Genomic DNA, 21,114 nt, shown 5'->3' on the forward strand with positions numbered 1-21,114 from the left:
TAAACACGGTTAGTGCTAGTCATGAACGCAGCAGTTGATCTTGCTTTGGTTGGTTTGGACCTATTTTTACTGGCGAAGCAAAAACAGACACAGTTAGTGTGTCTAAAACGTTTGTTACTCGATGTGAAGTGTTGTATTACAGTAATATCACACTCAGTCACCGCCGTGATGATGTTCAGAACAGCAGCAGGAACTTACGCTTTCGCTGTCTGTATCAGCTACTCACAGCATTTGATTTCTTGTGTAGTTATTTCTTAGGTCTTTGATTATATGAAGTTATAACTGCTGGGAAGTTACTTTGGAAATGTAATAGGTTACAGATTACAAGTTACCCTCTTTAAAATGTAACAAGTAGTTTAACTATTTCAATTACTTTATTAATGTAACTGATTTGATTACAAAAACCTTTGATTACTTTTTGATTACTTTTCTAAAATTCTAATGTTTTCAACTGTTAATTATTCTGAAACCTGTAAAGCAGGCAGGTTAGCCTTACAGTAGAACTCAACACTGATTACAGTCAGACTTTCAGAATCCTTCATCACTTGAATTAAGATTATAATCATTTCATTTTAAATCACAGCCACCACAAAATCAGACTTTAGCATCTCTTTTTACTTTGAGATTGTTACTTTGAGAGGTTAAATACAGATTTAAAATCTTAACAAGAAACTGTTTAATAGCTACAATACTGCTACGACAGAAAACACTGGCATCTAACAATGCCTGGGAAAAAAATCAGTTTGTCTTAAAAAAATAAAGCAATTACATAAACCCAAATAGGAAATAAAGGAGTTATCGAATAAGCGTGTTCTAAACTACTGAAACATTGGTGTCTCATGTTTTAGAGCAGTCAGTGCAATTTATGAAAGAAATCATTTAAATCTGTATGTGTGTGTGAAAATATTCAGATGTAACACCCTTTGTAATCATGAACATTTTCATAAGTAACTGTAATTTAATTACATTTTTTTTTCTCAGTAACTGTAACTGATTACGATTACATTTATTGTGTAATTAAATTACGCAATTCCGTTACATTCCCAACACTGTAACTGCATAACTGTAATGTGTGGCTGTGTATAATTACATTCATAATGTGTTGTGTTTTGATTTATGGTTCACACTCCAGTCTGGTCACATCTGTATTTTTCCTACATACCTTTGGTCTGTGTTTGCTTATTAGAACAATGATAGAAACGCAACAGTTCTTCAAATGTTTTCATGCGAGCGTCAGAAGAGTCGTTGAGGGTTTTCCAGCTCACTTGATAAACCGCAGCTCTTGACTTTCTGAATCTGAGGAAACTCCTAAACAGCGTTATTCATCGAGTGAAATGGTTTGGTGAACTCGAGCAGATGTCTGGGAGTGTTCGGTCTTTGTGATCTCCTGCTCATGTTAGTTACACAGGATCGTACTCTGAACTTTGCAGGACAAGTGCGTGAATTAATCACGAATGTTACAAGTAACTGTTAGAAATCTCTGATCCTTATTCAAACATTAATGTTTTCTTCTTCAGTGTCTCAGATGGCTGGATCATTCCAAGGAGTCGTACACAAGAGCAGACAGATGGAGAAAGTGTGAAGTGTGTGTGTGTGTGTTACTGGCACAAACTGCCTCAGTTTGAGAGACGCAGACAAGATGAGAAGGTCTGATTTTAAAGGAAACATTCGCGTGAAGGAGAATGAGACCTAAACGGAGAAACTGAGCTGAGAGAAGGCAAAACAAAAAGAAAGAGCAGGAGTGAGCGGAGCACAAAGAGAGGGTCCTATCAGAGACGGGAGATGGGGGAGAGACAGGAGGAGACGAGGAGGAGGAGGAGGTGTGATCTTTGGGTGGAAAAGCAGGGAATCCGCTTTGGGGGATGGAGGGAGTTGAGAAGAAAAAGACAAAGGCAGGCTGTCTTGGACAAAACACTGCACTAAGGAGAGAGACAAATCACTAACACGCAGACATATTAGAATGATTGACAGAAACGAGGCAGGGAGGAAGCAGATGAGAGAGAGAGAGAGAGCGAGGGAGGGAGGTGGGAGGAGAGAGAGGCGGAGGGAGGCAGGGCTGAGCTCTATTTAAGTGTGGGAGCGGGGCTGAGCACCAGGCTCTGAACTCCCCGTGTGTGAAGGGAGGACAGACACTCACACGCTCACACACACTCACACACACACGCTCTCCTCGAGCTCTGGAGCAGAGATGTTCAGGGCCGCTCTCGCCTGCGCTCTGCTGCTGCTGCTGTCGGCCGCCGCCGGGGATTTGGGAGGCTCTCCGTCCGGCTTCTACCCGCGCTTCAATCCCTTCTTCTTCCTCTGCACCCACCACGGAGAGCTGGAGGGCCCCGGGGCCGAGGGAGGAGGAGAGGTGCTGCTCACCTTCCAGATCCACGGGAGCCCCAGCGCCTACGTCCCGGGACAGGAGTACCAGGGTGAGTACAGGGGTCCGGGCGGATCCGTGACCTCGGGGGGTCTGCAACTCGTTAATACAAGGGGGCCGTTTTCCTTCTGCAGTGAATTTGGGAAAGAGTACACACAAACGTTTCAAATGTGCTTCGCATCTCAGTGAAGTCAAAATAATAACATCACTGAATCGAAATGGAAGTTGTAAATAAAACAAAGACTAGTGGAGACATTTTACACGATCTTTCTACTTCAAAATGTTTAATTCAGTGTGTAATTATTTGAGAAATGTACTTGTCTCAAAGTAAATCCTACACCAGGACTTTTCAGTGTAGATCAGGTTAAAAATGGCTCTTCAAGGTAATAATCGCAGGTAAAGACTTTTTATCATTATAAGGGTCTCTCTCTGTAACAGTGCTATTTTAGCCAAAAGTATTGGCAGTGACACAAATTTGTGTGTTTTGCAAAATTTGCTGTTAAGCTGCTGTGGTGTTCATTCACATTGTTTCTAGATTATGTCACTGTCAATACTTGCAGAAACAATGTGAATGAACAGCACAGCAGCTTAAGCAGCAAATTTTGCAAAACACAAAATTTGAGTCACTGCCAATACTTTTGGCCATGACTGTAATTTAGATACTATTATATTTTTACTAATATTTTGAATCAGCTTTTATTTTTAGATTTTCTGTTTTTAGTTAAAGTCTTTTTTTGTCATTTTTAGTAGTTTTTGTTTGTTTTGCACACATATCTGTGTCTATATAGTTTTTTTTTTTTCAGCTGTAGTTTTAGTTATTTTAGTACAGTTAAGCTGAATGAGAAAGAAATGTTGCCTCGGCTACTAGCAGAAATTATATTACATTTTTTTATAATATTAACTCTAATAACCCTGGTCTGAAAAAAAAAGTTTTGAAAAGCACAGCTGCTGCATGTGAAAATAGATTGCAGTCTGTGTGTGAGTGAGATGATTGTGTTTATGTAACTGAGCACAAGTATTGATGTGAAGTTGAACTGCTCTATTCCACTTTTCTCCGTTCTTCTGTGCCGTGTGATCCCAGCGCTCATGTGTGGGTGGTTTATCCTGAGGCCACAAGCACTAGATTCTCACAAACAACTCACAAGAGCACAACAGGTGCAGCGCAGCCACAGTATATAAGAGAGACACTCTCTGGATCAACACATTACACGCAACTCCTGTAATGAAGACAATCACACTCTGAGCATGTAAACACAAAGCTGCGACCAAAAATGTAGAGGGATGCCACAGGTCTCTGTTTTCTTCATTTTACTGACACGATATCTGAAGCGCTGGATGTAAAGCGTGCCAGAGCCTTCATTTCAACTCTGCTTTCTGCCGGTGTTTTGATGTTTATGAAGAGCGGCCGCTGTTCTTTGTGTGAGGAGAGAAGCGTGAGGTCTTGTGTTCTCAGCTTTATCTTCCTTATCCAGACCTGCGAGATCTTCAGGGACGTGTTGGTTCTTGAACACGCGCCTGCGTCTTTGTGCGTTCGGGGGTCGTGAGGATTCTGGGGATTAATGGGGATGGAAGGGCTGAAAGACAAAGAGAACGAGCCAAAGTGCTGCAAATTTATAGAGTGTCAACATTCTGGAAATAAATACGCAGATAATCATGCTGAGAGACCGAACAGGACAGACAGAAATGATGGACTGCACAACTACACAAATGTGAACCTGGACCACAAAATCAGTCATAAGGGTCAATTTTTTAGCTGAATAAATAATCTTTCCATTGATGCATGGTTTGTTATGATCGGACAATATTTGGCTGAGATACAACTATTTGAAAATCTGGAATCTGAGGGTGCAAAAAAATCTAAATACTGAGAAAATCACCTTTAAAGTTGTTCAAATGAAGTTCTTAGCAATGCATATTACTAATCAATAATGAAGTTTTAATATATATATATTAGGAAATTTACAAAATATCTTCATGTAACATGATCTTAATATACTAATAATTTTTGGCATAAAAGAAAAATGGATCATTTTGACCCATACAATGTATTGTTGGCTATTGCTACAAATATAGCTGTGCTGCTTATGACTGCTTTTGTGCTGCAGGGTCAGATATTACTATTTGAATAGTACAGAAATGAGTGTGAAACTATACGGCAGCATTTTAAAATATTGCATTATTTACACTGATAATAATTATAATGGAGGTTTCTCTTCAGTCTTGCTGAAAATACAGCCTGTTCCTAAAGGCAGAAGTGTTTCATTAGGAGTGAGGTTATATGGCTTGTGGCCAGTTGCATCTTTAAACAATAGGCGTGAATCATATAATCCACAAAATCAGAGTCAAAGGTTATTTCTCAAATAAAGCAGCTGCAGTGCTTCTTGACGTGTTGTTTTACAAGCCCGTGAACAGAAATAGCTTCTAGAAGTAAAGAAAACCTATAGTAACAAAAGCTGTAGCTGAGAAAAATGAGGGATTCTTGAGAAGGTTGCAGGAACAGCTAAAATTGTTCAATTTCTCCTCGTCCCACAGGTTTATACTGTAAAAGGTAAGGATCCTCGTGTCGTGCGTCTCGCTGAGGCGTGCTGGTGTTTTTCTGTCAGTCACTCTACGGGAGCTGGAGGATATTTAATGGGGTCTGATTTTCCTAAAATCATCACAGAGGCGACACTGAGCACTTTTCTGAATATGATGGAAAACTTGCCATTGTTCACTCTGTCCATGCTGGGCTCCTTTACTGACGAGCTTTACAATGGATCACTGATGCTGAGCTGATCCGTAACCTGCGTCTGACACGCTCTAATGTCCCATGGGAAATCAGATCTAAATTTCAGCGGGCTATGCCTTTTGTGAATTGATATACTAATGTGTGATTCATGTACTCTTGTCACCATTCATCCACATTCACTGAGAAACACAGATGAAATGTCTAATGCACCACTGACTGCATCCTAACAAGGCACTTATTTTACACCCAAATGATGGAATCTGATATCATGTGTCTCCTGGCTGCATGTGGAAGACGACAGAACTTAAGGCACATATTCAAGACTCTTTGATAAACAATGAATTAATGGAAACGTTTTTGCTCGGCTGAATTATTTTACATTTATATAACAATAGTCCATTTACAGTTACTGTCCTCACGACAATACAATAACTTGGGTTAAGCGTTCACCGAAGCCTGTGAAGTTTAACGAGACTCGATTACTGTCCTTTAAGCAGAATGGAAATACTCGCATTACTTTCTAACATTTACAGATAAGTTATGGGCTGGGAAAACACGACTGTCAAAACGCCTGACAGCTAAACGCTTAAATGTTTGAGAATTTGATTTAATATCAAGCTTTATTTTGTTTAGGACCAGCTCATCATGTGTCCTCCAGTGTATTTCAGATGCGATTTGTCTACAGAAGTGTGTTATTCGATGCTCTGAATTAACGGGACTGGCGGATGCGTGTCACAAAAATGCAGTTAGTTTCATCAGTTACACACATTATTTGTTGCAGCCCTACAAAGCAAAACTCTCTTGCTTGTCAGGTCACACAATGTTGAGCAACAGAAGCACTTCCCGAATCGCATGTTTGCCATCTGTTGATGCAGGAGAGTCTCAAAGGTGAAGCTAATTAAGGGCCTGTTTACAAACCATATTAACACGCGACGAGCTCTGATCTGATGGAATGGAGGGGAGGCCAAGCCTCTGATTTCATGAGTGATTTGAGTCATTGGATCAGGCAAGCTTTCGGAGGATGTTAATAGCAGGTGTGAGCAATTCAGATGGTATAAAACGCGTTTTTGATTACAGAGCCCATTCTGTGACATTGAACAAGTTCAGACCGCACATTTGTGAGGCATTAGATAAAGAAAAATGACTCCTCTCAGTGGAACCAAATGAATTCACTCGAGATACTTTCCAAAGCTACGATGCAATAATTCATGGATTGTTTTGCAGCCCATTGTGATGGTTTTCTGCATAATGTGATAGCTGCTTAATGGGCAGGGCCTGCGCTGACGGCTGCCTGTTTGGCTCCGAATGTGACAGTGAAACACGGCTCAGAATTAATCCGATGCATCTGGCCATGGGCTTCACCCTGGATAGTGATGATGGCAGTCTAACATGCCAGAGAGATGCTAATACTGTGCCAGGTAGTCATTAAACTCAATACAAAATGGCCAACAATGATGCCAGTGTGCAGAGCAACCTGCAGGCCATCTGTAAGCTTTTCCAAGCAGCCATTTCAGTCTCTGCATTTAGAAATGAAATGATCCTGTGGTCTCTAATGAGCGAAATGTTCTTCAGGGTTGCTGAACGCGGGGTCGTCGTTGTTTTGCTTGTTAGCGCTGAATTACAGATTATGAATTGCTCCTCTAAAATTGCGATCAGTTTGCTTTCAAGTCGAGCTCTTTATTGTCATTGAAAGAGTAATCACTGGTGATTAAATGGCTTATTCATGCAGAAATGAAGTGACTTCTTTCTGAATGGGCAATTAATTCATTGACACACCCGATTCATTCAAAACACAGATTCGTTTAGTAAGGAGACGTGCCATGCTTCTTCTGTGGGTTTGTATGCAAACATTTTCATTTTGTGTCTAAAACGTAATTCCAGATATTGTTTATTGAACTGTTTATCACACTTGCAATCGTGCTGATACTCAGGGAAAACGGCACAATTGCTCGTGTGATATTGTCTAACTTGTTATGTAAATATAAGACCAAAACTCATACAGGGACAATTTGCCTCTGTATCTTGAATTCTGGTGTCACTACGACTGCGTTTTAAAAGTCTACATCACGATGTGATGTGGCATCAAGGCATGCTTTTTTTAGTGAAGTGAGTGACAAGCTCAAAAATTATAAGCTTGCACATCATTAAAACATCAATTACAGTATTATCATAAGTCATACATCTCGCACAGCCAAGCCAGAAACTGAAACCAGTGAGAACTGTTTTAGTCCAATGCAAAAATACTGTATGTCTTCTTAAGTTTTCCTAACACACGACAGACTACAGCTTATAAAACACCCAATGCCAGCACTTGTGAAGTGTCTGTGAATGTATGGGCTCAATTACTTCAGAGAAACGTGGCTATGTTTCTGTATCAGTAACAGCAATTATCATTTGGTGAAGTAATTTGACGTGTTCCTTGTCGGTCCTGAAAGCGTCCTCACCCTTCAGAATCAGCTCAGCTGATTCTCAAGCGCCTGTAATCGCAGCCTCGGGCAGCGTGTCATTCCAGCTGATAACATTCAGACCTTCATCACAGCGCAGAAGCCTTCGAGCGCCTTTCACTGGCAGATTAGACTGAACTGTGAACCCGTTTAGAATCAATAGATGCATTTATTTTATTTCTGCTTTATTGAGAGGAAAGAGAAGAGAGATCAGAAAATGGCTTTAAACTTAAGATCGTGCTGGAGCGTCTGCATCACCGATCGCACCAAATGACAACGCTTGCGTTTCTCACCAATAACGTCCCGCACCTCTCCATGCCCTCAAACCTGTCTCAATCCAGTCTCCAGATCCGTCACAAGCTCGTGAACATTGCCCTGAGAGCCGCTGACCTCCAGAGACTAAAACACTGGCCGTGTTCTGTGTAAAACAACACTAGCAGGAAACCAGGGTGGTTATTGTAATTAGCACTCCCCACATGGGTCATTCTAGGGCCGGACTGGGACTCAATTTCAGGCCGGGAAATCTCTCACTCATCCAGGCCACACAGAAAAAAGGGGCCAAAATTTTACCTTTTAGGGTACAACAGCTTGCCACTGGAGCAGTACTCTTAAATTATAGAAATTATTACTTTTATTTAGAAAGGTTTTAAATTGATCAAAATTGATGATAAAGACATTTATAATGTTACAAAAGACTTCCATTTCAGATAAATGCTGTTCTTCTGAACTTTCTATTCATCAAAGAAACCTGAAAAAAAATCCACTCTGTTTTCAACATAATAATAATAATAATAATAATAAATGTTTTTTTGTTTTTTTTGAGCAGCAAATCAGCATATTAGAATGATTTCTGAAGGATCACGTGACACTGAAGACTGGCGTAATGATGCTGAAAATACAGCTGCGCATCACAGAAATAAATTACATTTTAAAATATATTCAGATAGAATTACTGTTTTTTGCTGTATTTTGGATCAAATAAATGCAGGCTTGGTGAGCAGAAGAGACTTCCTTAAAAAAACAACAACAACAACAAAAAAAAAAACTCTTACTGATCAAAACCTTTTGACTGGTAGTGTATTAAAACACATTTTCTAAAGTGCCTAAATGTCAACATTAGTGCAATATATTTGTTGAAAAATTCTAATACTGAACACACTATTGAATTACTAGACTGTGACTCATAGGCCTACTATTTTTGTGTTGCTGTCTGCTCTAGCTGCCTCCCTCCCTGTACAATAAATCCACGTGAATATCGGTCTCTGCTAAATTGTTTAATGTAACTTTACAATCGATATTGATGTCCTTTAGCACAGTATTCTGAATGATGATAATAATGCGGTGTTACTGATACAGATACTAGCAGTTTAATACTCAACTAGGTTAATAAAAACAATACTATCTAGCGTATTTACAGATGAAACTGACCTGCACTTGAAGCCCTGAACAGGTCAGTGATGTTGCTACATTTCACTGCTTCTTCTGGCCGCTTCCTCTCTTTCCTTGAGTCCCACGCATCATTCTGGGCCTGGGTCATTCTGTTATGAGTAAACAGCACACACACCCAAATAATGTTTATAATCAGATTTATGGCTCAATCGGACTGAAACGCCCCTCATGTAAACACCTCATTCAATTTGGCAGAGCTCGATCTGAATAAAGTCGGATAGGAAGGGTGCTGTAGAAAAAATCTGATCAGCAAGACAAAGTTCAGCGTGTAAACGCTTGAATATGACTTGCGCATAAGCACAGTCCCGTGATGCGTATGTTTACATATGTTTTGTGTCTTATGAAAGTACACACCCCTGCTGAAAAAACCCCAATAGAAACCATCACAGAAATTCCAATGGTTTCCACTACAAACGTTACAAACAAAAATGGTTTCCTGTAGTGTGTTTTGGGACATATTCCATTAGGATTTAGTGGTTTTAACAAGCCACCAATAGAAGGTGACAAATTACCAGTAGAGACCCACAAGCACCATTACAGTTTCCACTAAAACCAGTACAATTCCCATTATAACCATTATAACCATTACAAACTCTGTGATGGTTTCTATTGTTTTTATCAGAAGGGACGTGTATGTTTATTTACATCTTACTAACTGGGCAGTGGAGCACACTGAATGTTTATGCTCTTCTGATGTATACAGTACGTCAGCTTTCTTTAAGATATGTCATAAAGGCAAAACTACAGTTATTCTCGCTGTAGCTCCGGTGGCGTTGCTGTCTTTCTCCGGTTCTGAACGCAGTTTGCACATGTGCCGAAGGTTTGTTCAGAATACATGGAATGCACACGTAAACAGATATGTAAATCAGATTGCAGTGTTTAGGGTTCATATAAACAGAATCTGAAATCAGATTGGATTCATTCATACTGATGAAAAGCAGTGCATGTAAACATATCTAGTGAAGGCACACGAATATGCAAATGATGAATGAAATTCATGCATGTTCTCAAGAAGAGCAGAAACACATGGAGTTCTGGGTCATCAGGTAACTTTACACTAATATTAGCATGTTTCAAGCCAGTCTTACTGGGAGATGAGCAGTGGAGCCGTGATGTATGTTCCATGGCCATGTCATGTAATGTGTCAGTATATATACAGAGATTCTGCTATATCGTGGTATAATCACACGATTTTGATGTCTAATAGTTAGGAAATCCACTGTGATGTGTGCTTAATATTAAAGGAACTGCTGATTCACGTCTCACAGTCGAGCAGAAAACAACCCGTTAGAGAGACTATGTTCTACCTGACTGACATGTGGCTGATCGCTGTGTGTGTGTGTGTGTTTGTTTGTGTTTGAATATGAGGATACATGTAAATAATGGCGAACTAATCATATGCCATCAAGTGATGTGTATGATGGAGCTACAGGTGACAAAAGTTTAAATCATGACTATGAAATGATGCATGTTTTTCAAAAATCAATTCTTTCTTATAGAGCCTTTTTTATTTAGTTTACTCATAAATATTAAAATTCATTAAGTATGTAGCCTGTAGATAAGGTGGCTGTTATTTACGCATACTTAAAGTTGAAGTTGCTCTTCAGTGGTTCTTCATTAGTTCATTAAAAGAGACAGAACATAACTACACTCTCAATTAAGCTTTTGTTTATTGTTACCAACGTTTGTGTGACAAGCCTATGTCACGGAACAATTTTTACAAAAAGAAGAACAATATAAACAGAAAACAGCAATTCCTAACAGGTGAGCTCCCTGTTAGTTCATGCTTTCACTAATGACTTGTTCACGTTTTGAAGTGAGTATTCATTCAGGTTCATGTACTCTTATTATTTATCAAGTGTGAGTAGTCTTATTTTCATTATATTTCAATACTTTAATATCTGGGGCATCTGCATCTGGATTACGCATACTCTAAATGCATATTAGATTTACAAAAACTGTAGTCCGAGTATAATGTATAGTCTTTAATAAAGATTTTTTTGTAAAAATAAATAAGCGAGGTTTGTCTTTAGACTCAGGGGTTCCTCCGAACACAAACCCCTGATGAAGAGTTACTCAATGCTGGAAACTGAGTTCAGATCAGAATTTGAAACATTCTGTATAGTGACAGAACAATCAATCATACAGAACATATTATTTCCATATGCTGGAAGTTTTGTGGCATAACCGCCTGGTGTCAGTGGATCTTACTTGCGAAACACTAAAATAATTATTTTTTTCTACAGAGGAATGTACTCCGATGTGACTGAGCTGGGGCTGATGTTTGCATACTCTGTGAATGAGTAGAATATAGATAATGTGCTAATGTGCACCGTTGAGCTCATAAAAACTGCAGTTTGAAATATCAGACCTAAGAAGGGCCACGCCGAGAGCAAGGCAGGTGAAAGCGATTTACTATTCCCTTTTATCTTTGTCTGTGCTTTTGTTTCATACACAGATCTTTTCTCTCCCAGGAATCATGTTTTTTAGATGTGTGCACTGAAAATGTTCTATTGCACTTATATTAAAACCGAATATTTCCCAAGGTAGATCCTTTTGAAATTTCCTAATAGATTTAGCATTAGTTTGTGACAATGACGCACGTGTTATCAACCAGCTAATCAGCTGAAACATCTGGTTTACACCTGCTCTTAACATCTGTTCAGACGCTAAATAAACCAAAGTCCATAAGCTTCTCTAATTGAGCCACACTGGGTGATGGTCATAGCCCTTTTTGATCACATTGCTCTGGGAACACCATGTGTACAAACAACATCAATCACCTGTCAGTCAACCACTGAGCTAAAACAAGGTGAATAAACGTTGCCACACACACATACACACACACACACAAAAAACAGCTGTCCAATCAAAGTTAATTCAGGTGCTTCACTTAAATAACTGCGGCGATGAAGGATTCTCATACAGTGTCCAGATCACATGCTGTAAGTGAGAGCTCTTTCCCAGCTGTCCTTTGTGCTGACTGAAATACAGGCATGAAGATAAAGAAAAACACGACACAAACACTGGCTGAGTTTCTCTGTGTTTCACAATGAAATTCCCAATAGTTTCCTCAGCCCGTTTGGAGCTTGTTTATGCAACAGAGCTCTGGGTGTTTAGTGACTATGTGAGAGTTTTATCTGTCCGTGAGGAATAGATGCAGCTCTGGAGAAGGAAAAGTTCTGGCTCGTGTGGAGGGCCGTCAGGGGTCGAGAAGAGCCAAGCTGACCTCATCTTTACATTCCCTGTTTTCTGCGAGGTTTATCGACAGGTGTAAGATTATCCATCAGTCTGTCTGTCGTCATTGCATTGAATGTTTTAACTGTAAACTGCTGCAGCGTTTGAGCACATGGAAGTGATTAGAGTAGTCTTGCTGAGCGCAGACATTCAATCTTGTGCTGGCAGAGATCCTGATCCAAATAATCCTGAAAACTGTCATTTTTTCCTTCTCATAAATGCTTGTTAGTTTTGTCATTTTCGATCACGAGGAAAGAGAAAAGCAACACAGCAGTGCAAATGGATTGGGTGGTTTTTTAAAAGAGGGGTTAGAGTAGATTTATTTGCATAACGCAGCGCGTTCTCTGCTTATCACGCTCCCAGAATCCCTTTCCCTCAGCGTCACGCTGTGGGAGCGTAAACACAATCTCACAGGGATGAAACTTCAGTGACTGAAGACTGTCACTGACTCCAGTAGCTCTTCTCGTTATTTGAATACTGTCAATGCATTTCATGAATACATTTTTCGATTGCAGGAAACATTCCAAAGAATACAGTTCACTTTCAGTTCATGTTTTTAACTTTCCAGTGTGCATCTGTGCACTTTCACAAATCAATGGCAGACGTTGGTCAGAATTTTTTGTTGTTGACTTGACCTTTCAGCTCAGAGAATAAAGCTCACTGATGCTCTTGTGTCTGCACGTGAGCAAATCCCTGCATCCGTGTTCAACATCCAGTTAAAGGCTTTCTCAGGAGAGCGGGAGCCGCTATAGCAGCACAGAGAGGTGTTCGTGCTTTCTGTCATGCTTTTGAAATTAAATGGTTAAGATACAAGAGCATTAGTGATGTCAGGCACTGACCTGTTGACTGGAACAGTACCCTAGAAAGGATATTTTGTACCTCATCCTTCCTGAAAAGGTTTGTGGTAAGGGTACATGTTACTATTCCAAAGTACTAATGTGCACCTTTTAGGGCATTGGTCTCAAACTCAGTTCCTGCAGGGCCACAGCTCTGCACAGTTTAGCTCCAACCCTAATCGAACACACCTGATCCAGCTAATCAAGGTCTCTAGGATCACTAGAAACCTCCAAGCAGGTGTGATTTGGAGCTGGTTGGAGCTAAACTCTGCAGAGCTGTGGCCCTCCAGGAATTTAGTTAGAGACCACTGTTGTAGGGGTAGATACGGTACAGCGGTGTCTCTTTAAGTCAGAGGTCTCCGACCCTGCTCCAGCACACCTGCTCGTAATTATCAGGTAACCCTGAAGATTAGCAGGTTCAGGTGTGTTCCGTTGGGGTTGCGTCCCAATGTACTTACTTATACTACGCCCTTAAAGTAGGTGTTTCTCAAACGGAAGGCTGGATCCTACCGAGGCTGCGTCCTTCCTAGTTTAGTCCTTCAGAGTCTTGTAGGCTAGACTCCTCATCGGCATATAAACGCTAGAATGAGACGCTCTAGTAAGTGCGCGTGGCTACGTCACATATGTTCCCGCCCTCACCGTCACTGCACAAAAACATTAATAAAACTTTGTTTTTGAAAAAACCTTTGTATTACAAATCTTTATATTATTTGGCTTTCCATTAATGCAATACAATGAAAAACCACCGTCTATAATCTCCCTGTGGCATAAATTATTGGCAGATAAGCCTTTAGTAAGTAATTTAAACCAAAACAAAAGATAACATCTATCCTTTCATGTCAGAAAACATTATTTTTTGTCTTAGATTTCATAATAAATTCAGACAAGCTCAGTACTGACTCGTTTTTCGTCAGTTTATTTTCATGAAATGGAATGGGTACAAAGGATTGTGGGTGATTGAAGGTCGCGGAGGAATTCAGCTGAAAGAAGGATGCGAAACGAAGGCTGTCTTCCAAGGATCCTTCCGATTGAGATGGCCTTCAGCGACGTTTGAAGACGTGGCAGCCTAGATATGCAACCTTTGTAGGATGCAGCCTTCCGTTTGAGAAACACCCAGTATGTACTTTTTTGGTAAAGAAAAAGTACACACTTTTGAATGTGTAGTAGAAGAATATGCAAGCTTTGGGACATACTGTCACGTCACACAACTGCTCATATTTTCTGCATAATGATGCATTTAAAAGTTGACGACTAAACGGATGTTTATAAAGTTCACATTGCTGTTGCAGATTAAATATAACACAGATAACATTAAATAAATATTTTTTTACCAGGTTAAATGTTGATTATTAGTAACAAATCCCTTTTTCTAAACCTCTCTACCTAACCATCGGTCACGCACATCCGCCATGTTTGTAGTTTTTTAACGCGTTTTATTTGTGTTTGTAGTTCTGGACTGAATCCTTCACCAAAGCGCAATGGATTATGGGCAATATTAGCCATTAGAGTGTGCACAGATCCACACTTCAAAAATTGACCTGAAATAGTAGACCATCCGGGGACTTTTGGCATACTCTTTTCGACATACTATGCTTTGGGACACATTCTAATCTCACTTACGACACTGAACAAAATTATAAACGCAACACTTTTGTTTTTGCTGCTGCAACAATCGGTTTGCATAACCAAAGAATTTCTGCACAAACTGTCAGAAACTGTCTCAGGGAAGCTCATCTGCATGCTCGTCGTCCTCATCGGGGTCTCGACCTGACTGCAGTTCGTCGTCGTAACCAACTCGAGTGGGCAAATGCTCACATTCGATGGCGTCTGGCACTTTGCAGAGGTGTTCTCTTCACGGATGAATCCCGGTTTTCACTGTACAGGGCAGATGGCAGACAGCGTGTATGGCGTCGTGTGGGTGAGCGGTTTGCTGATGTCAACGTTGTGGATCGAGTGGCCCATGGTGGCGGTGGGGTTATGGTATGGGCATGCATATGTTATGGACAACGAACACAGGTGCATTTTATTGATGGCATTTTGAATGCACAGAGATACCGTGACGAGATCCTGAGGCCCATTGTTGTGCCATTCATCCACGACCATCACCTCATGTTGCAGCATGATAATGCACGGCCCCATGTTGCAAGGATCTGTACACAATTCCTGGAAGCTGAAAACATCCCAGTTCTTGCATGGCCAGCATACTCACCGGACATGTCACCCATTGAGCATGTTTGGGATGCTCTGGATCGGCGTATACGACAGCGTGTTCCAGTTCCTGCCAATATCCAGCAACTTCGCACAGCCATTGAAGAAGAGTGGACCAACATTCCAGAGGCCACAATAAACAAGCTGATCAACTCTATGCGAAGGAGATGTGTTGCACTGCGTGAGGCAAATGGTGGTCACACCAGATACTGACTGGTTTTCGGACACCCCCTCCGCCCCTTTTATTGAGGCCAGTGCAATAATCATGCTGTCTAATCAGCATCTTGATATGCCACACCTGTGAGGTGGATGGAGTATCTCGTAAAGGAGAAGTGCTCACTAACCCAGATTTAGACAGATTTGAGAGAAATAGGCCTTTTGTGTATATAGGAAAAGTCTTAGATCTTTGAGTTCAGCTCATGAAAAATGGGGGCAAAAACAAAAGTGTTGCGTCTATAATTTTGTTCAGTGTATTTTGGATGGATAGTATGAACATTGGGACGCAGGGATACTTTCTCTTACAGGTAGACTATCCTCTTGACCAGCCCTGAACTTCCCAATGTGGACTATGAGGAATTAATGGTAAACATTACCATCTCAAAGGTTTCTAGTTGGGGTTTTGTGCAGGCCAGTTCTTCCCCACCAGACTCAGTAAACCACTTCTTTCTTGTGCACAAGGGTATTGACATGCTGGAAAAGAACCAGCTCCACAAAGCCTGAAGCATTTGTATGTATAAGATTAAGAAATTACTGGAAAAGCCAAACTCGAAGGGACTTTCCATCTACTTTTGGCCATGTAGTGGATCAAGAGTTGAAGAAATGGAAAACAACTCTGCTGAAAAAAACCCCAAAACAATAAACACCATCACAAAATTTGTAATGGTTTTATTGGATACATTGGGAATTGTATTGGTTTTAATGGAAACTGTAATGATTCCTGTGGGTCTCTACTGGTAACTGGTCGCCTTCTATTGGTGGCTTGTTAAAAGCACTAAATCCTAATGGAATATGTCACAAAACACTGTAGAGAAAACCATTTTTTAACGGTTTTAATGGTTAAAAGTTGATGGTTTGTAATGTTTGTAATGATATTTGTATTGGAAACCATTTGATAACAAGCCTAACACTGGTCAGAGAGCCAATAAATGGTCTCTAGCTCAGTGCAGTTATCTTGGGTCAAAAGGTCTGGGGAAATGTTGTTACTGTAGTTCTCATTAGTGTCACATGTGCAAGAATCCTGCTCTGTTTCAAGACAGATATTAACCAGATCAGAGGTTGCACAATTTAAAACTGGCTTTCCATAAAAGCTGCTTGTTTTAAATGTTGTAAGCTTTCAACTTTCCTTATGGAATAACACGATCACCTCTGCCTTCTGTTTTGTTTTTACTGGTGTTCGGAGCAAATGTGAAGGGAGGTTAGCACCTATTAAAAGGTTAGGAGCATCATTAAAGAAGCTGTTACTCAGGAAGCCGACCTGTTAATGTTTGTTAGAGCGATCGAGCGTGTTTGACAGCAACAGGCCCTTGCAACAGCAGATGGTGCGGCCAGCAGGGCAGAGAGACGATAGAGGGTTACGCAAGAGAATCATCACAGTTTGATAAGTGCTATCCAGCTGTCATTGACACACGTAAACTCATCACACACTCCACACTGATGCTGATTGATACGGTGCGGCCCGGCCCGGATCAGCAGCACTGGACCAGAGCGGCAGGAACATGGCTCTGAGACTGGCCCGGCCGGGGAAACAGATGGCCAGAGTCACTGCTGGTGGCCTCTCCCTGCTTCCGGCTTCTCAAGGGCACACCAGGTTTCCAGTGGGATGTCAAATGTGGCTCAGATGGCCACGGGGTGACGTTTCTGTCATATTGCCTGTATCTTCTGACATACACAGAGGTGGAAGTGTGGCACTGTGGTTGTGAGGCTGCTGACACGTCGTTTTCCTAAATCTGCAGAGGGGTCACAGGTGTGACAGGCTGGAATGACACTTATGTTTATGATGAACAGAATCGGGAGTTCAAACGGGATTTTAGAATCACTCTCTGGTTCCAGACTTTCATCGTTGATCCTAGTCTGGTTCCTCCCAAGGTTTCTCTGCTTAAACATCTTGTGGAGTTGTTTTTTTTCTTATGTTCTTTAGCCTCCTTTGCCTTGCTCACTGGAGTAGCTATACAATTGATCTTTTTCCACCACAGACTGAACAAAATGAAGCATTGCTTGGTAATTGGTTGAGCTAAATTGGTTTTATCTAATTGTGTACTTAAATTTAACAGCTGCCAGTTTAATTCATTACATACCTTTCTATCAAAGTTATCTGACATTATCAAGATGAATTTGTTCTGACACATATTTTATTCATATTTTATTACCATTTTTCTAAACTATAGTGAATACATTGTGATAATGTGAGAAATGTTGAAGGTGTCGGAATAATTTTTGGTTTGACTGTATTTAAATGTTGTGCTCGACTAGGAGTGACTGTTGCAAACCCATTAAGGTTTGATATTCATGGCACACACTGGCAGGCGTTGTTCCTCTGCCATGCTGTTAACTAGGAGTGAGGTAATGCACAGCCCTGCCAACTGCTCTCGCTTCACTCTTCTGCTCCTGCGTCTGGCCTTCAGGGTGCCACCAGGTGCTGCTCAGATGACGGCACCACACATATAGAGCCATCCGTGTCTGAACCTGTTTCAGAAAGTGGTTCGAGAAGCATCGTTCTTGCGCTTTGTCCCAACACGGCCCTTCCTCTTCTGTTTGGTATTCTTCTACAACAGAAAATAGCCCCCTCTGTTAATGTCAGCGAGTCCAGGGATGCTTTCTAGGCCCGAGGTTTATCAATACTTGAGCAGCAGCGTGGCAGTGAGTGTTGGTAATGAGGCGTACTACATCGCACCATCTATATTGCATGATGGGCAGAGACAAAGAGAGAGCGGCTGGATGGACAAGAGATCAGTGTTGCGTCAACGTACCTGCCGCATCTCCATTTCCCAGTGGCACGTCGTCTCTCTTTCTGCTAAAGACAGTCAAATGTTGCTCATCGAGAGAGTTTGAGTGTGTGCGGGTGTGGAGTGAATGTTAAGAGTTCTCATCAAAGCGCAGCTTTGCGCGCATGCAAACCCCCGCAGGTGAATACGTCTGTTTTTATGAGTTACTCTTAGCAGGTTCTCCTCTTTTCTCCTCCCTTCCCCCGCTTCTGCTCCCCTTTCAGATGGATTTCTGAATTATTTACGTCTTTCATTTTCATCGATCACTCTTTTTCCACGGGCCTCTCCAGACGTCCCTCCATCCCTGTTTTCTCCCTCCTCCACCGTGCTGTTTGTTGCTCATAATAACCTCTTGGCCCAATCGCTGGCGTTGCACTCCCACCCGCCTTCGAATGCTTCTCCTGCATGAAAAGCGCTGCGCTCTTGAGGGAGCGATGCTTTGAGCCCGAGGTGCCTCGTGTGAGGAGAGCGAACGCTATTTGGGCTCTGAATTTGTCAATGTGCATGTGCAACGTTCTTGACGTTTAAGGGAAGGGTTCACTCAAAAATTACAATTCTGCCAATATTCATTCCCTCGTTATTTACTCGTTGTATTTGCATAAATCTTTTAAGCGCTTTTAAACTCCAAAGAGGATAGAAATACTATTAAAGAGATTTAAATGCAGCCAGTATGACTATGCGTGCTATATTCATTGTCTCCTGAAACTGTACGACCGAAATTGCCATGCACTGACAAAATGTCCACAATGTATTTCTCTCTTTGATATCATGACTTAATGTGAATGAACTGGATATAAAGCCAGCACCCTGATCTGTACATACTGAGTTGCACTTGATTAGAAAGCGAGGTAAGGAATAATGCAGTAAAAAACAACAAAAAAAGGGAAAATGGAGAGTGAGAGGACTAGATATTACACTGGCAGTAAGAGGATGAATTATTGAAGCTGGCATAGGGGGAGAGAGGCAGGAACGAGGGATATGTTTTTAATCCGGAGTGTATCCACGTCTAGACATACTACACACACTCTTACACACACAGAGCGCTCACGCTTCTCCCTTGAGTACTCATAAAGAAAGAAATAGCGAGAGTCTCTAGTAATTTGTTTTTATAAAATAATAATCAAACTAGAACTAATGTTATTAATAATAATGATTTTCTTTGACTATTTCATGATCTGTCTGCCTGGGATTTTGTCAAACAGTTGGTAAAACCAGCAGCAGGCTTTCAGAGTAGATCTGCTGTTGGCTTGTGGTTTTGAACCACGTTTCTTGTCAGAAAAATGCTTGTCTCAACAATTACCGGTCTATTCATGAAATACTCTTTTCACTGAACAAAGAACATTTACTGCACTTTTACATCGCATCTTCAACCGCACAAGCTCCAATCTTCAACCTAAAGAAATTCCAACATAACAGATTCATTTACTGCACAAACACGTCTGCTCTTTTGTCATGTTGCTGAAAAACACACATAATTAAAATAACACATAAACTCAACATTCACTCTCCCAAGCCAAGAATGAAAACACTCTGCCCAGTTTGAGCAATGCTACATTGTAATGCCAAAAAAAACAAAAGCATGCAATGAAGCGAAGTTGTGAAAATGTTCAAGAATGGTGTTTCATTAGCTCTTTTTCATTTTAATTTTGACTAAGCAGCATTTTTTTTTTTTTTTTTGAGTATGACTGCATGTGTCTTGGTTACGTTTGCTGTTGTTTGGTTACTACAGACTCAGAATGTCAAGGTAGTCTGTTTTTCCCATTTTTCTGTCAATCTCACACTCTTTCAAGATGTATTTTCACACAGTGTTTAGTGACATCTTCACCATGCGAACATGTCTTTTTGACGGCTGCCGTCTGTGCTGGTGAGGTGTCGCGTTCGCCTCCTGGACACACATCTGCTCTCTCTCAGCTCTTCAGGGACTTTCTGGGTTATTTTCTATTCGGTGTCTCTGGACCACATCTGTGCCATCCTGTTGATTACTACAGACATTCATTTTGTCTCGTTCCTCAGTTTGTAACCAATGTAAAATCGTATTCCATTTCCATTTGATGCTTTTTGTGTGGATTTGCAGACCATTTGTGAGCATGATAGGTGGTGTATCACACTGACAGATTAATGAGTCGATCATGGTGCGGTTGAGGCGTTGCCTTCTCTCATGTGACATTACACCTGTTTTCTGTCACTCGCCCAACACTATAGGACCTCAGAGAGAGCACCATGAGCTCAGAGATGAATCCTCTTCCCAAACGTTTTCTGCTGTTGTTGCTTGTTGGACTGTGTACTTTAGAACAAATTCATTTTGTAATTTTTGCTTGGTTTATTTTTGTACTGTAAGTTATTTACTCTTGATTTTTGTCAGAGAGAGGCAGTGCTTCCTTGACCTAATGTGGGTTTTTGTGATTTTTTTTTTCTTTTCCAAAAGAAGAATAATGTTCAGATTCTGTGACTGATTAGTGACCAGCCCAAATGATCGCACTGATGATTTGAGTCTCGTTCATTAGCAGCATCCAGTCCAAATGAATCGTTGTTTGAATCTTTGAATCAGTCCAACTAAGATCTAAATATACTACTCCGTTTGATCAGGGCTGCATTTCCCAAAAGCATCGTAAGCTTAAGTACATCATAGACCCATTGAAACCAATGGAGCTACAATCAACTTTTCATTTTCCCCTCAAACGATAACAAAGTAGACCTTTAAGATGGAAAATCCATTTAACTGTTTTCTTACTTTGAGCACCAAAGCACTTTTCCAAAGGCCTCTCACAATGAGCTTGTGGCGTATTTGTTTTGCTGGGTTTTTCTCAGATGTCATTGATCAGTGAATTCTGACCCTCTGTCTCTCCTCTCTCTGTGTCTGCAGTAA

At 40.9% G+C, this 21,114-nt stretch overlaps 1 protein-coding gene across 11 annotated transcripts in view; it reads left to right on the forward strand.

Annotated features, from left to right (window-relative positions):
- The first annotated feature begins 2,086 nt into the window (after window positions 1-2,086).
- Window positions 2,087-21,114, forward strand: part of reln (reelin) — a 139,977-nt gene continuing 120,949 nt past the window's right edge. For 10 of the 11 annotated variants that reach the window (XM_058751182.1, XM_058751176.1, XM_058751183.1 and 7 more), the window contains exons 1-2: window positions 2,088-2,417; window positions 21,112-21,114. The exon at window positions 21,112-21,114 is cut by the window's right edge and continues 105 nt beyond it. In XM_058751182.1, the coding sequence (XP_058607165.1) occupies window positions 2,189-2,417; window positions 21,112-21,114 (232 nt within the window). In that variant the 5' untranslated portion in view covers window positions 2,088-2,188. Of the gene's footprint in view, window positions 2,418-21,111 lie in introns of all 11 variants that reach the window. The other variant, XM_058751184.1, reaches the window with a different exon arrangement.

The sequence above is a fragment of the Onychostoma macrolepis genome, chromosome 18 (assembly GCF_012432095.1).
Source record: "Onychostoma macrolepis isolate SWU-2019 chromosome 18, ASM1243209v1, whole genome shotgun sequence".
Lineage (NCBI taxonomy): Eukaryota > Metazoa > Chordata > Actinopteri > Cypriniformes > Cyprinidae > Onychostoma > Onychostoma macrolepis.